This window comes from Paramisgurnus dabryanus, chromosome 20, assembly GCF_030506205.2.
Source record: "Paramisgurnus dabryanus chromosome 20, PD_genome_1.1, whole genome shotgun sequence".
Classification (NCBI taxonomy): Eukaryota; Metazoa; Chordata; class Actinopteri; order Cypriniformes; family Cobitidae; genus Paramisgurnus; species Paramisgurnus dabryanus.
The window spans coordinates 13,493,659-13,507,022 of record NC_133356.1 but is presented as its reverse complement, the minus strand read 5'-3'; the positions used below and the strand labels follow the sequence as shown (position 1 = coordinate 13,507,022).

Genomic DNA, 13,364 nt, shown 5'->3' with positions numbered 1-13,364 from the left:
CCAAACATCTTGAGATACTTGGTAGCCTACAATATTTACCTCTTATGATTGAGCATTAGAGACTTGGGCTTGAGTAGGCCACTTGCTTGTGGCAAGCTTATCATTTCTCAGATCAACGACGATCAGAAGTTAACTTTACTGAGTCATATTGCACAAAAATCTTGTCATAGAACGAAAAAAATAATGGTATTAACCGGTTACCATTATTTTAAATAAACGATTCTGTTCCGGAACTTATATTTCTGAAAGTTTCTGGTTTTGTTGCTGTTCCTTGCAAAACATCAAAAGTTTCTGGTTTTCGTTCCGTGAACCGGTTCAAAGCCTTGTTAATAACACAAATTTTCAAAGCCAGTCTGTGCATTCTGGTCGATACTTGTAGCTTAAAAGTTGACAATTGAGATAAACACACCTCAGAAAGTACATCCGTTGATTGTCGATCTGGTAAGAAAAAGGATCACACCAGCAATAATAAATGAGCCATTGCTTTGTGGAACTATGACTTTTTTGCCAGGTGAAATGTACTGTGGCTCCCAAGACACAAGGTTTTAAATACAGAACCGTGGAGAAGGTTTATTTAAAAAATTTAAAATTTAAGTCCACATTGTAAAAAGATGTTTACTATGTGTTAATGTTAAACACATGGACCGATTTGCTGGCCATGCACGGGTGGGATTAAACCAGTGGACAGCACTGACTGTCGAACTGCAGCATATATATGATTGATTTGAACACAAGGCCCGTTAAACAGTGTGTAACTGCTTGGAGTAAAACTCTGAATGCACAGAGAACCATAGGGGAGAGGAGGGGGTTCAGCTCAGGGATTTCCTTCCCTCTCCACCCCCTCACTGTAATGAAGATGGATCGCGCTGGCAGCTCTGTTTTGGGGCGCCGGGGAGTGAATATGTATCTATGGTCAGTCAGCATGCACAGAATCAGCAGCATTTCTGTGTACACACACATCAAATGTACAACACCTCAAATTAATGACAGCTGCAGATGTTTATATTTGAGAAGGTGTACATGTGTAAAGATGGAGATGTGGTTTTTCGTTTAGTCTGTGTATATGTGCACAAATGTCTTACGTTTTCCACTGGTATCAACAGGATAATCTGAGAAGAAATAACGTGTGTCTACATGGGAATCTCTAAAAGATTTTTTAGTTTTTTGTTTGAAGTAAATCAAAAATTAATCCGATTGTGAGATTTTGTGAAAATGCAGCTAAAGTAATTTTTTATGATTTACTGTTTTCTACATAATGTCATTTTGCAAATTGTAAAGAAAATCAGTGAAAATACAACCTTGATATCATAAAATTAACTGCGTAAAGCCATGTCAAAGATTGAAATCAACTTTGATGCTCTTAATCTCATAATTAGATTATGAGACTTTAGCCCGGTTTTCACAGAAAGTGTCACATAAGCCCTTTTCACACAGAGATTACGGAAAATGCGTCTGGGATTCGTCCGGGATCGTTTGATTTTTGGTTCATTCACACTGCCAATGATTTCCTGGAATCTGAGCGTGCATTCACACGCACACCGGAAAGATCCCGTAAAGACACGTGACATATTATTTTCACAGCGTCTGAAGTTTTATAAAGCGTGTGCATTTTAGTTTATGACAAGATCATAAGGAGCGTGTGATGTGCTGTTCAGTCATGCCGGTAAATGATTTCAACTTCAGCGCGGATAGTCACAAGCTCTCTGATTTCTGCTTCAGTCCAGTTTGCCGACATTTTTCACCATGAATGTTCATCTGCGTTTAAATCCCTGTGTCAAAGTGCTGAACCATAACATCTGGTTGCGATGTCACACACATCCTCACTATGGCACATACTTTACAGCATTGTTTCTGTGTCTTGATCACACAGAATGCTTTCCGGGTATGTTAAGGTAAAGTTACTAGATTCTCTTTATGGGAGCAATCCCAGAACATTAACGGGGCATGTTTGTGTTCACACAGAAGCCTCTCCGCCAATTTAACAGAAATTTTCTGGGACCAAAGTGCTGTATGCAATGTAATGTGATTATACACTGTAAACAAGTTTTGAGAAGTAAAAAAGTAAAGGCAACCTAAGAATTAATCGTTTTCAGAGCTTAAATATTTAGATTGTGTACTACGCAAACCTTTTGTTTACAGTTGAATTAAAGTTGTAATTAATCAAACCCACTTAAAGGGGCCATGGCATGAAAATCTGACGACTTCCATGTTCAAGTGCTATGATTGGTTCCCCAGTGCTTCTATCAACCTAGAAAATGTGAAAAAGATCAACCCAGTAACTTAGTTTTGGAAAACCATTCTCTACAAGCACATGAAAAAATAGGTTGTTGAATTGGGGCTCTCCTTATGATGTCATAAGGAGCTCTTATTATAATAATACCACCCCTTAATCTGCACTATCCAACCACAGCACTGCCATTTAGTTCAGAGAAAAAGAGAAAGAAAATAATTCACAGCACAATTTAGTTTCAATTGCAACAAACCACTTCATCAGCTCATTTGCATTTTAAAGGACACACCCAAAACGACACATTTTTTGCACACACCTAAACAGTGGCAATATTAACATGCTACGATAAATAATCTATATGGTATATTGAGCTAAAACTTCACATATGTGCTCTGGGGACACCAAAGATTTATTTGACATCTTAAAAAAGTATTTTGCCATGGCCCCTTTAAGCAAAATATATATTTTTAAGTGACTCAAACGTAAGGCGGCCCAGCACCGCATTGTGTCTAGGCCAACAGTCACGTCGCACACCGTCTAAGAGGCGCAGTTCTATCAAATCGTAGAGCAAATGCGTCACACAGCGTCCAAGAAGTGCCGTGTCTCATCTAGGAGAGCTAAAATGTATCGCCCACTGGAGGGGCACTTTTTGCAGACTTGACCTCAAGTTCAAGGTCTACACTTGATGCAAGATTGGGTGATCAATAGGTGATTTTTGAAAGGTAATCAATAAATACACTATACATGACATTAGTAAATTTGTAATTGTTTTCTTGTATCTTATATGACAGAATCGATTAGCCTATGTTTTCCTGTATTAAAGAGCACCTACTGTCCGATTCACATTTTTACATTTCTTTGGTGTGTATAAGGGATGCTGCGATTAACCGGTTTCACTATTAACCCCGCTTTAAAATGTCACGGTTAAGTAACCGTAAAGCCTCCGCTACACCGCGTGTTTTTGTTTCACGCACGCACACACAAACCAGATCCACGAACTACCAAGAGGCGCGTGCGGCATTGTATGACAAAGCTCCGCGTTCAAAAGAATATGTGCGCGTGACACGTCTCTTGGTTGTTCGTGCATCTGGTGTGTGTGTGTGTGCGTGCGTGCCTGCAAGGTGTGCGTGAAAGAGCCACACTCCAATCGGTCTGTGCAGCATTAAAAACCTCCTCCTCGCGGATCAAATCCGGGCGGGGCTCCTGGTGGTCTGACTGCATTTAATAACGTTGAATTATTTTAACGCGTTAATGATTTATGAATTAATAGCATGAGTTAACACGTTAATGCTGCCAGTCCAAAATGACTTGCAGTACCCAGTCCAGGATGACCCTGTGTTATTATTCGTTTTGAGAGGCTCTTATCATTTTTACAAATACTTCAAACAAATCAAAATAATATACATTTATTCAGTCCAAATATAAAATTACATTTATTCAAAAGATCATTAAAATGAATACCTACAGGTTTCAAAAGGCACCTATACTGTTTAAGTCAAAGCCTGCTAGGTTATTATTATTATCATTTGTCCAAGAATTACAGAAAAAATACACAAACTGAAAATACAAAAGAATTTAGCAATTGTTAAAAAATTTATTCATGTGATTTTTTTACATTAATGTTGTAAAATAAATGAGTCCATAATAACCGTAATAACCGTACAACCGTGCGGTTTATCAGACTATAACCATACCATCAAAATCTATAATCGTTGCATCCCTAGTGTGTATATAGGTTTGTATTTGTACATGTTAACGATATGCAAAAGGTACACATCCCAAAGTAAACGATGCCACAAGTTATCAACTCCAATGTAAATTTCTTTTCTTGGAATACAACAAACAAACGGATTGTAGGCAACAGTTTACTTCCAATGATTGGTGACTTAGAGAAGACGCTTTTGACTTACAGCCTATAAGTTAACTCCTGTTATTACACGGCTCTCTGGAATGCTTGATTCTGATTGGTCAGTTGAGACATTTGCAGGTTCGTTCTTTTCGAATAATAACCGCTCCAAAATAATAACGCATAGCCGGACTACTTTTACGAGTAAGATCGCTCCGCGCCAATAAAGATTACTGTTTGTTTGGCGCCATCTTGTGACAAACACTGGACAACCACGACAAGACACAGAGAGCTTATACTGAGACTGAACTTGACAAAATAGAGCATGACAGCTACGAAGCCAACACACAAAAAAATACAGAATGGGCATTAAAACTTCTCAAAGACTGGCTAAAAGAGAAAAAAATGGAGACAGACAAGTATGAAGCAGAGGATCTTAATAAGGTATTACGATCATTTTATGCATCTGTGCAAAGTTTCGCGGAAGGATAAAAATGTTAATTTAAAACAAATATGCCAATAAAATGTTTCAAATTCATATTCATGTCCAGTTTTTTTCTTATGTGACAAGTAGCCGTGTAATAAGCGGGATAATGTAGAGTCAGCCGGTAGTTATCGGGAAATAAGCCCCTTCAGTGTGATACAAGACCCTCCGCTTCGCGTCGGGTCCTGATCACACTGTCGGGGCTTATTTCCCGATAACTACCGGCTGCCTCTACATTATCCCTTACTTAGCAAACGAATCTTTCAAAAATGGTACAGAGCGTCTCATTTCCTGCTGACATCAGAGGTTTTCAGGCCAATCACAACGTACAGATTAGCTGGCCAATCAGAGACATTGAGCTTTTCAAATTAGTGCTGCACAATTAATCGCATCGCAATCGCAATCGCGATGTCAGACTGTGCGATTATATAACAGCAAAATGTTGCAATTATATTAAATAAATAAATGTGTGGACTTGTTAACACAAACTTTCTGATAACAGTTTGATGATTTTCCTTGCTGTTTAAAAAAAGAAAGAAAAACGAACAAAAAAGGCAGTGCACGTGTGGCATGCACGTGTGTGGCGTGCGTCGTCACTTGTGTGGGCGCAGCGCGGAAATACCAGAGCGAAGATGGATGCAGAGGAGATTGACAGTAATCTGGTAGCTAAAAAAAAACTCTACGTCTGTTGTATGGCGGTATTTTGGATTTAGGATTACTGACACTGGGCAGTTGCTACATCACGTGGCAATACGAAAACATTTTTAGTTTTACAAATACACATTTTAGCATTATCACTAAAATGTGTGTGGATTTTCCTTAAAACCCATCAAGTTGACTAAGGATACCATTCATTATAATCGCAATCGCACATCGCAATATTAGCATCAATAACCGCAATGGGAAAAATTACCCAAATCGTGCAGCCCTAATCCATGCATTCAGGAAGAGAGTGAAATCTGGAGCTACAAAAATTTACGGTATGTAGAAAACAATTTGTTTTTAACCATAAACCACGCAAACATATTGTATTATGCCAAATACACAAAGTAACTTTGTTTTTTAGCAATGAAATAGGTGCACTTTAATGCACTGTTTTTCTGGTTCATCGCAAACAGGTCAATGCATCGAAATTTCTTACAAAATTAAGTGTATTATTAGGAACTACAACATAGTATTATCTTTAAATCTAATTGTAAGAACAATGATCTTGCCTCACACATCACATTAGCAATTCAAATTAAATGCATTCAAATCGTCTTCTAAAGAAAACATCTGTTGTAGCCCGTCATAAGCTTATGTTAGCTAAACAATGCTGTTGGAAACACAATCATCAGAGCTGTTTTGTTAAAATATTATAAGGAATATGCTTTTTAGCCAAATATTGATAAAATATTTGTAAAATGGAAAAAGTGCTTTTTTGAAATACACTTGCTATTGTCCAGTTTTGAGACAGAAATCGGTAATTTTTGTACCCTGGTTTTGTGCTGATATTGGCCTGATTTAGAATTGTTCTTTCCAGTGAATTGCCGATCATAATAAATTTCTCGGTAATGCCTCTCAGTTAATTTTCTGTTTGTTTTGTATGTCAATTGTTTTCACCTTATTGCAGTTTTGACTTTTTTTACTTGGCTGCTTGTTGCCATTCAAATGCGTACAGTACTTGTAGGCCAAAGTAAAGAGAAGCTTTCCAATGGAAATTCCCACTTCACACACAGGCACACTCCTTCTACGCTGTGGTTTCTGTCTGTCTCCAGTACGTTCAGTCTCCCTTGTGTTGCCTTTTTGTGTGTGTGTGTGTGTGTGTGTGTGTGTGTGTGTGTGTGTGTGTGTGTGTTGGCATTGAGCGGTGTTGTCATACATCTTTAGATCCCCTGTTTGGATCTGGAGGGGTGTGTGTGTGTTGGCACTCATGCATTTGTGTGTATGACTTGATCTCAGTGTCTGTGTGTGTTGTTTAAATGAGGTCATCCACATGAACCGTTCCATTTAAACTCAGTGAGTGTATGTTACAAATGCACAACTTATTCATGCTCAGTGTCACAAAGAAAACTACAGTTGTCTTAATATTTACAAACGTATCAGCAACATTATTATGAAAATCGCAGTCTTTTCATCTATAGTGAAGCACAGATAAATGGGCCGCAGACCAGACAAACAGATGTATTCATCAGCCCAGACTATTGACAAATAACAATTCTGTCTACTGCCATGCAGAATGCTGACTTTTGCTTTAAGTGTTCTTACAGTACTCCTGAGATTAGTTTTTTAATGTGTGGCCCTGCCTGTGCAAACATAGCTAAAGACTTTTTTGTGATTAACATAAAAACATCCTACGTAATGTAAAGGACATTCTGTGAAAATATACCTTAAAGGGACACTCCACTTTTTTCTCTCCATCCTTGAGTTAAACATTTTTTTTACCGTTTTGGAATCCATTCAGCTGATCTCCGGGTCTGGCGGTACCATTTTTAGCATAGCTTAGCATAATTCATTAAATCTGATTCGACCATTAGCATCACGCAAAAAAATAACCAAAGGGTTTCAATATTTTCGACTGTGCTGCTGTAACATGGCTGCAGCAGGCGTAGTGATATTACTACTGTCCAAAAATAGTCCCATTGGTTACTTTTAATAGCAGGGGACTATTTTCAGGTGCTGCGTAATATCATTGTGCCTGCTGCAGCCATGTTACAGCAGCAAAGTCCTTGATTATTACACAATGAGAGTATAGTTAGCCATATCAGCCTAGAAATTTGCAACTTTGACTTTTTCCATCGATCCCAATACACGATGTAACTACAGAAGAGTCAAGTTTTAAATAGGAAAAATATCGAAACTCTTTGGTTATTTTTTAGCGTGATGCTAATGGTCTAATCACATTCAATGGATTATGCTAAGCTATGCTAAAAATGGTACCACCAGAACCGGAGATCAGCTGAATGGATTACAAAACAGAAAAAATAAAATGTTTAACTAAAAAAAAGTGTTGACTGTGTAAGGCCATGGCAATAAATATAACATCAATGATTGAAATCAACTTCGATGCTTATAATCTCATAAAACTTTAGCCTGGTGTTTACAGACAGGGTCACATATTACCATTCAGTAAGTGTCAATTTTGTTTGCTTTACTGACATTTATATTGTCAAAACAGTACAAAATGAGTAAAACAGTGCAAAAAGTATTCAACAAATGTTTATTACAATCTAACAGTCAGTGCAAAACTTTGTAAATGGCTAAATATTCTGGATTGCGACCCATGCTTTTTAGCCAATCAGAAACGCTCTCTGCCAGCAGTCATTCATTTTGCATACTCAGGTTTGCTACATGTCTTCCTGAATGGAAGTGGTCTAATTCTGTGTCCAGTCCAGCCAGCAGAAGCTATTAAAAGAGATAAAGTAAAAATGAAAAATAATACTAAATTATGTCTCTCATTTTCTCTTTATCAGGGTCAGACTGTGTCTTTGGCCCCCGTGTCTCGTATAGAGGAGGTGTTGTACGTCTATCAGCCTATGTACGTAGACACATACGGACCCCCTGTTCCAGATCTGGATCAGCTCGGCCGACTGGGGTAAGAATCACTTTTGGACAACTTGGACTGCTTTCTGCTAACAAATCATAGAATGTATACAGCACTATATTTGTAGTATGTGTGTTTGTGTGAGTGTTACACATTTTTTATACAAGCATGGTGTTATTCTTAGTTCCTTCTATGCCCTTCCTCTCCTGTCGTTGAGAATGTGTGTGTTTGACAGAGATAAATGACCTTTTATTAAGACAAATAAACCACATCTCCCATGGTGCACTGCTCCCAGGATAAACTGAAAGTTTGCTATATATTTGCTACGCTTGCAGTTTCACGCTTCACTCTTCAGCTTGACTTTCTCTTTACAAGAAACACATTTTTACAAACAGATCTTAGTAAAGTCATTTCATAGATGCACACTGAAATCTTTAGCAATCTTGTGATGTGGTTTGGGCTGAAAGCAGGGAATAGGAGAAAAAGAAAGAGGTTATGAAAAGAAAGGACAGGGTGGATCACTCTCTTTGTTTCTTTTTCTCCTTCATTCTGTAATCTTTTTTCTTTTCTCTGTTTTTTCATCAAAGAGTTCGACCAGCTTCAGTCTTTTGAACTGGAGAGCAGAGTGTAGACGAGTCTCTTAGTGTTTGTGTGTGTGTGAGCTTGACAGAGAGATGGATTGTTTTTTGCTATTTGTCTTAGTGTGTTTTGACAATGAGTTGGTAGAGATTTATGTTGGAGCGGTTTGTGTTTTTGGAGGGTCGTGTATGTATAGACTTCCTTCTAGCCCTTGGGGCCAACCCCGTTTTCTCTCTTTCTCTCTCTCTCCTGTACCTGTATAAATACAGATCGGGTGGGGCATTTTATTAAAGACAGCTGTGTGTGTGCGTGTGTGTGTGTGTGTCTTGAATGGAGATGATTGGGTTGAAATTTTCTCTCTTCCACACAGACTTTTTCATGTGCAGTCAGCCGTCTGTGTGCGTGCATGACAGTTGTATGAATAGAGGTATAGCCAAGATGCCCCTCCACCCCCATGTTTTCTCTCTTAGTTCTCCAACTTTTTGGGAAATCAGTACCTTAATGTGTCCCCTTCGTTCATGATGGGTGTTTCTCTGCATAAGTCTAAGCCCTTTGATGGATTAATTATTTTACCATCAAACTTTCTCAACACACACACACACACACACACACACACACACACACACACACACATTAAGTCAGTGTTGAGTGATATGTTCTGGTGAGTTTGGAGACATGTTTTTTGAAGTGTTGGAAAATTAGTTAAAAAAGCATTAGCTTTGGACAGGACACAGCTTGTGTCTGTCTGTTTATATTCTAATGTTATGCCTTGTAAAGTTTTGTTAAGAACGTGTTAACAGTGAATCAAACAGTGAAAGAGATTTTTTCTTTAATCCAAGTCTACTACTAAAAGTGATTTTTATTTTGAATTGTTTTCAAATGTTCAAGGGGACATACCATGCAAATTTGACTTTTTCCATGTTTAAGTGCTATAATTGTGTCCTCAGTGCTTTAATAAACATAGAAAATGTGAATAAGATCAACCCAGTAACTTAGTTTTGGTAAGCCATTCTCCACAAGCATGTGAAAAAATTTGTCATTGAAATTTGCCTCCCCTTGTGATGTCAGAAGGGGATAATACTGCCCCATCTGCACTATCCAACCACGTCACTGCCATTTAGTGCAGTGATCAGCTCTTTTGCATGTTAAATGACACACACCTACAAAGTGACAATTTTAACATGATATAATAAATTATCTGTATGGTATTTTGAGCTAAAACTTCACATATGTACTCTGGGGACATCAAAGATTTATTTGACATCTTAAAAAAGTCTTGTGAAATGTCCCCTTTAATACAGAGATATTATCTCCATTATCTGAATTGAAAAGTTAAACCATGCTCACACTTCAGGATTATCGGCCTTACTTTCTGACTATTACTCATTTTGTCCAACACTTTTGTCCAACTTTTATACATAAATTTTGCTTTTTACATTTTTTAGTAAACATATATGCACTTCAAATTTCCTAAAATTTGTATTTATCTGTGCAGATTACCTTGTTGGACTAAACATTCAAGTGTCTTTAACTTTTGTTAAAAACAGAGCTTATTTTTTGCGATAATCCAAAAGTCTATGGAAAAAATGAATGGGCTTTTTGCGAGAGAACTAGTGTCCCGCTAACTTACGGGTTAGATTACAAAAATACATCATCCCTGCGGCACTCTATATTACACTTCCCAATCTCCTCGCATGCAAATCGGGCCGACCCGGCTTCATTGTTTGGTTTGTCCTCTTTTTGCTTTAAAGGCAAAATCGTGATCTTATTTTATCATTATGTTCCAAAGAGCACTCTGCATGCTTCAATCTTACCTTTTGTTAAAAGAAAGTCAACATTGTCATATCACAAATTTGCTTAAATTAGACTTAATAAATACAAATTCTTCATTTTAAAGCAGACATATTTTTTGTTTTTATTAATTTATTTGCGCTCCGGTTGCATGAACACTTTCTGAGCTACTGAGATCATTTATTGCATCATCTTCATTCTAAACTTTCTCCGTTGAGTTTTGCAGTCCTCTTGGTTGTGGTGGGTTTGTTTCTGAGGGCTCATCTTTCATCACTTTGGCAATGTTTAGGCTACAGAAAACCATACTTTGCCATACAGGAAGTCATTCTGTGCCAGGCAGGAAGTCATCCATCAGCAAATCAGTAAGAGGGAGTGCGAGTGTGGAAGGGGTCAGTAGCTTTATTGTGCTTTTCAACAAACCTGGTGCTTTTTGTTTAAGCACAAAAGCGTTACAATTATATATTATTAAAACCTGTTTTATCAAGCCAACTTTTCTGAGTGAATTATATGATTTGTAAAGGTTAGTTTTCAGCAGTATAAATGGTATACAAGTATAAATATTCAGTCAGAAAAGAGATATTTTGTAAAATATGTGAGGTGCTGATTCTGAGATAGATGGATACAGGAATACACACACGCATAATGCATGTGAATCAGGTCAAGTAGTCAATAAACCAGTAATGCATTGTGAGTCATGTCTCTTTTCTTCTCTCTGTATTTGAGGTGAAAGTTTTTTTAAACAGACTTTTGATTATAAGGGTTAGGGTTAGATTGGAAATTTGCATATGCAAACTAGCTTAAAACAAAGATTCTGGTCTGGGCATCAAGAGTGAATTTGGCTTGCAAATAGTCACTGTTTCTATACATGGAAGAAAGTGTTTTAAAATGTACCTTCAGGGTGCATAATAGAAAAAACAGACTAAACTTGTTCACCCTGTCTCTCTAAATACACAAATTTGAATTTTGCCTTTCACACTGGTGTGGTTTTTCCATTTAAGAACGGAATGTTCACAGCTCCCAGCTATGTATGTGTGTTTTTATGTTTCAGTTTGTTTCGTTAAGACTACACGTGTCTCTCCTGACAGCGTAAACCACGCAAGCACTGTGATAAACCTCAGTCTTTACATACGCTGCACAGACACGCTACCTCTAAAAACATCAGTATGTCTTTGTACCAGTTGGTTTTAATGATGCATTATGTCCTAGAAGAGCCCAGGTTGGCTCCTGCGTAGATGAGTTTGCTCTTTGACCTCTGATGAGAATATTTGTGTCATGGATGAGTTGTAGTTTGATATATGTGCATGACAGCAGTGGGGGCAACCAGATCTGCTTTTGGAATTTGTGTGTGTGTGAGAGAGAGACTGACAGCTAGACACTGACCCTGTTAAAATGACAGATTGTTCAACAGCTGTCCGTGTATCACTTGCGAGCTTCTTTTGCTTTCTTTCTAAGGGAAACATTTTCTAAGCTGAATCGTGTTTCTCAAACTCTCTTGAATACACATATATGTTTTATATAGTATAAACACAGCTACCTTAGGCAATATTACATGGATTTCATTTTCAATTTTTTTTTATTATTTATACACATATTTCAACTAAATGAACACAAAACTGACCCTCGACCCAATATGTGATATATATTCACAACATATACATACAGTGTAGCATGTAGTTTTTATTTGCTTCTTAGGTTTTTGACAGTGATTCATTTGTGAAATGATGTGTGTATGTAATAGTGTGGTTTATAGATTAATGATTTAGAAGTGAAGCAGCATTCTCGGTGCATTAGCTCATGGTCAGGCACTTCAGTAATCTCTGTTTGTTTAGAAAGTGTGTGAAGCTGAGAGCAGTTTAATTGTTTGAAATGATACCCAATCCCCTCTTTCTTTGCCTCTCTCTCTTTTTCCCATTTTCGCAGTGTAGTATCGGTTTACATGTAATTCTCAGTACTCTCGATGAATGTCTGCTGTGGGCTCTGGGTGCTTTGTTAGTGTGGGATCTCACAAGCATTAGGCTTCCATGGTGACTTTACATGAGACGTGTCATGGTGATTTATGTATAGGTAAATTTCTATGCACATTTTATTGACATTTCAGTTTGACCCTGTCTGTAAAAACCCAGCTCAAGTCATTTTTTTGTGTGTGATTTACTGTTTTCTATACAAAATCATCCTATAGAAAATTCTGTTAAAAATATAACCTTGATATCTTTAGTACTGACTAAGGTCATGTCAAGGATTGAAATGAATTCAAAATTAATTAATTGTTTAAGCATAAGCATTTTTGGTGATATTTGTGTAATACATATATTATTATTAACAACTTGATTATGATAGGTAGATTTTAAGGGGTTTATTTGTTAACATTTTAAAATTTTATGAATTTGTTTTTGTCATATAGTCATGAAAAATCAGGACAGCATAGCTGCTCCCTCTAGAGGATTAAACACACACCACACTTGCACAAGTTAACTGAAATTATTTCCTACATTGCCGAAGTTGTTCCCTGACTGTCCTCTCTTTCCGCAGATATTTGAATCATGTGCGTACAGCATCTCTACAGGACCAGGCTGGTGGTTATTTACCAGGACTGGCCTGCCATCGTGCTATCCAGGATGCCTTCAGTGGCCTGTTTCCTTCATGATCTCTACTGTTCACCTGTCTCTCTTTACATAAAGACATTTAAGAAGAGAAATGGAGGCTGTGTAAAGATGGACAGAGATCATGGTTTAGATTCTTCTGGAGGAATTGCCGAATATGACTGAATTCAGAATACTCTTATCCATGGGCTTTATGATGAAGAGTATTATATGAACAAGCTTTAATAGGTGTACAGATATTTTTGTTGATAATTTTTGTAATGCCGTTTCATTTAAATAAAGAAAACAATATTTGTGTCAGTGTTGGTTTT

At 37.4% G+C, this 13,364-nt stretch overlaps 1 protein-coding gene across 2 annotated transcripts in view; it reads left to right on the top strand.

Annotated features, from left to right (window-relative positions):
* The window catches only part of mnat1 (MNAT1 component of CDK activating kinase), a 24,707-nt gene extending 11,354 nt beyond the window's left edge, over nucleotides 1-13,353 (top strand). For both annotated transcript variants that reach the window (XM_073812895.1, XM_065296511.2), the window contains 2 exons: nucleotides 8,013-8,134; nucleotides 12,983-13,353. In XM_073812895.1, coding sequence (XP_073668996.1) covers nucleotides 8,013-8,134; nucleotides 12,983-13,097 — 237 coding nt within the window. In that variant the 3' untranslated portion in view covers nucleotides 13,098-13,353. The remainder of the gene's footprint in view (nucleotides 1-8,012; nucleotides 8,135-12,982) is intronic.
* The last annotated feature ends 11 nt before the right edge of the window (nucleotides 13,354-13,364 follow it).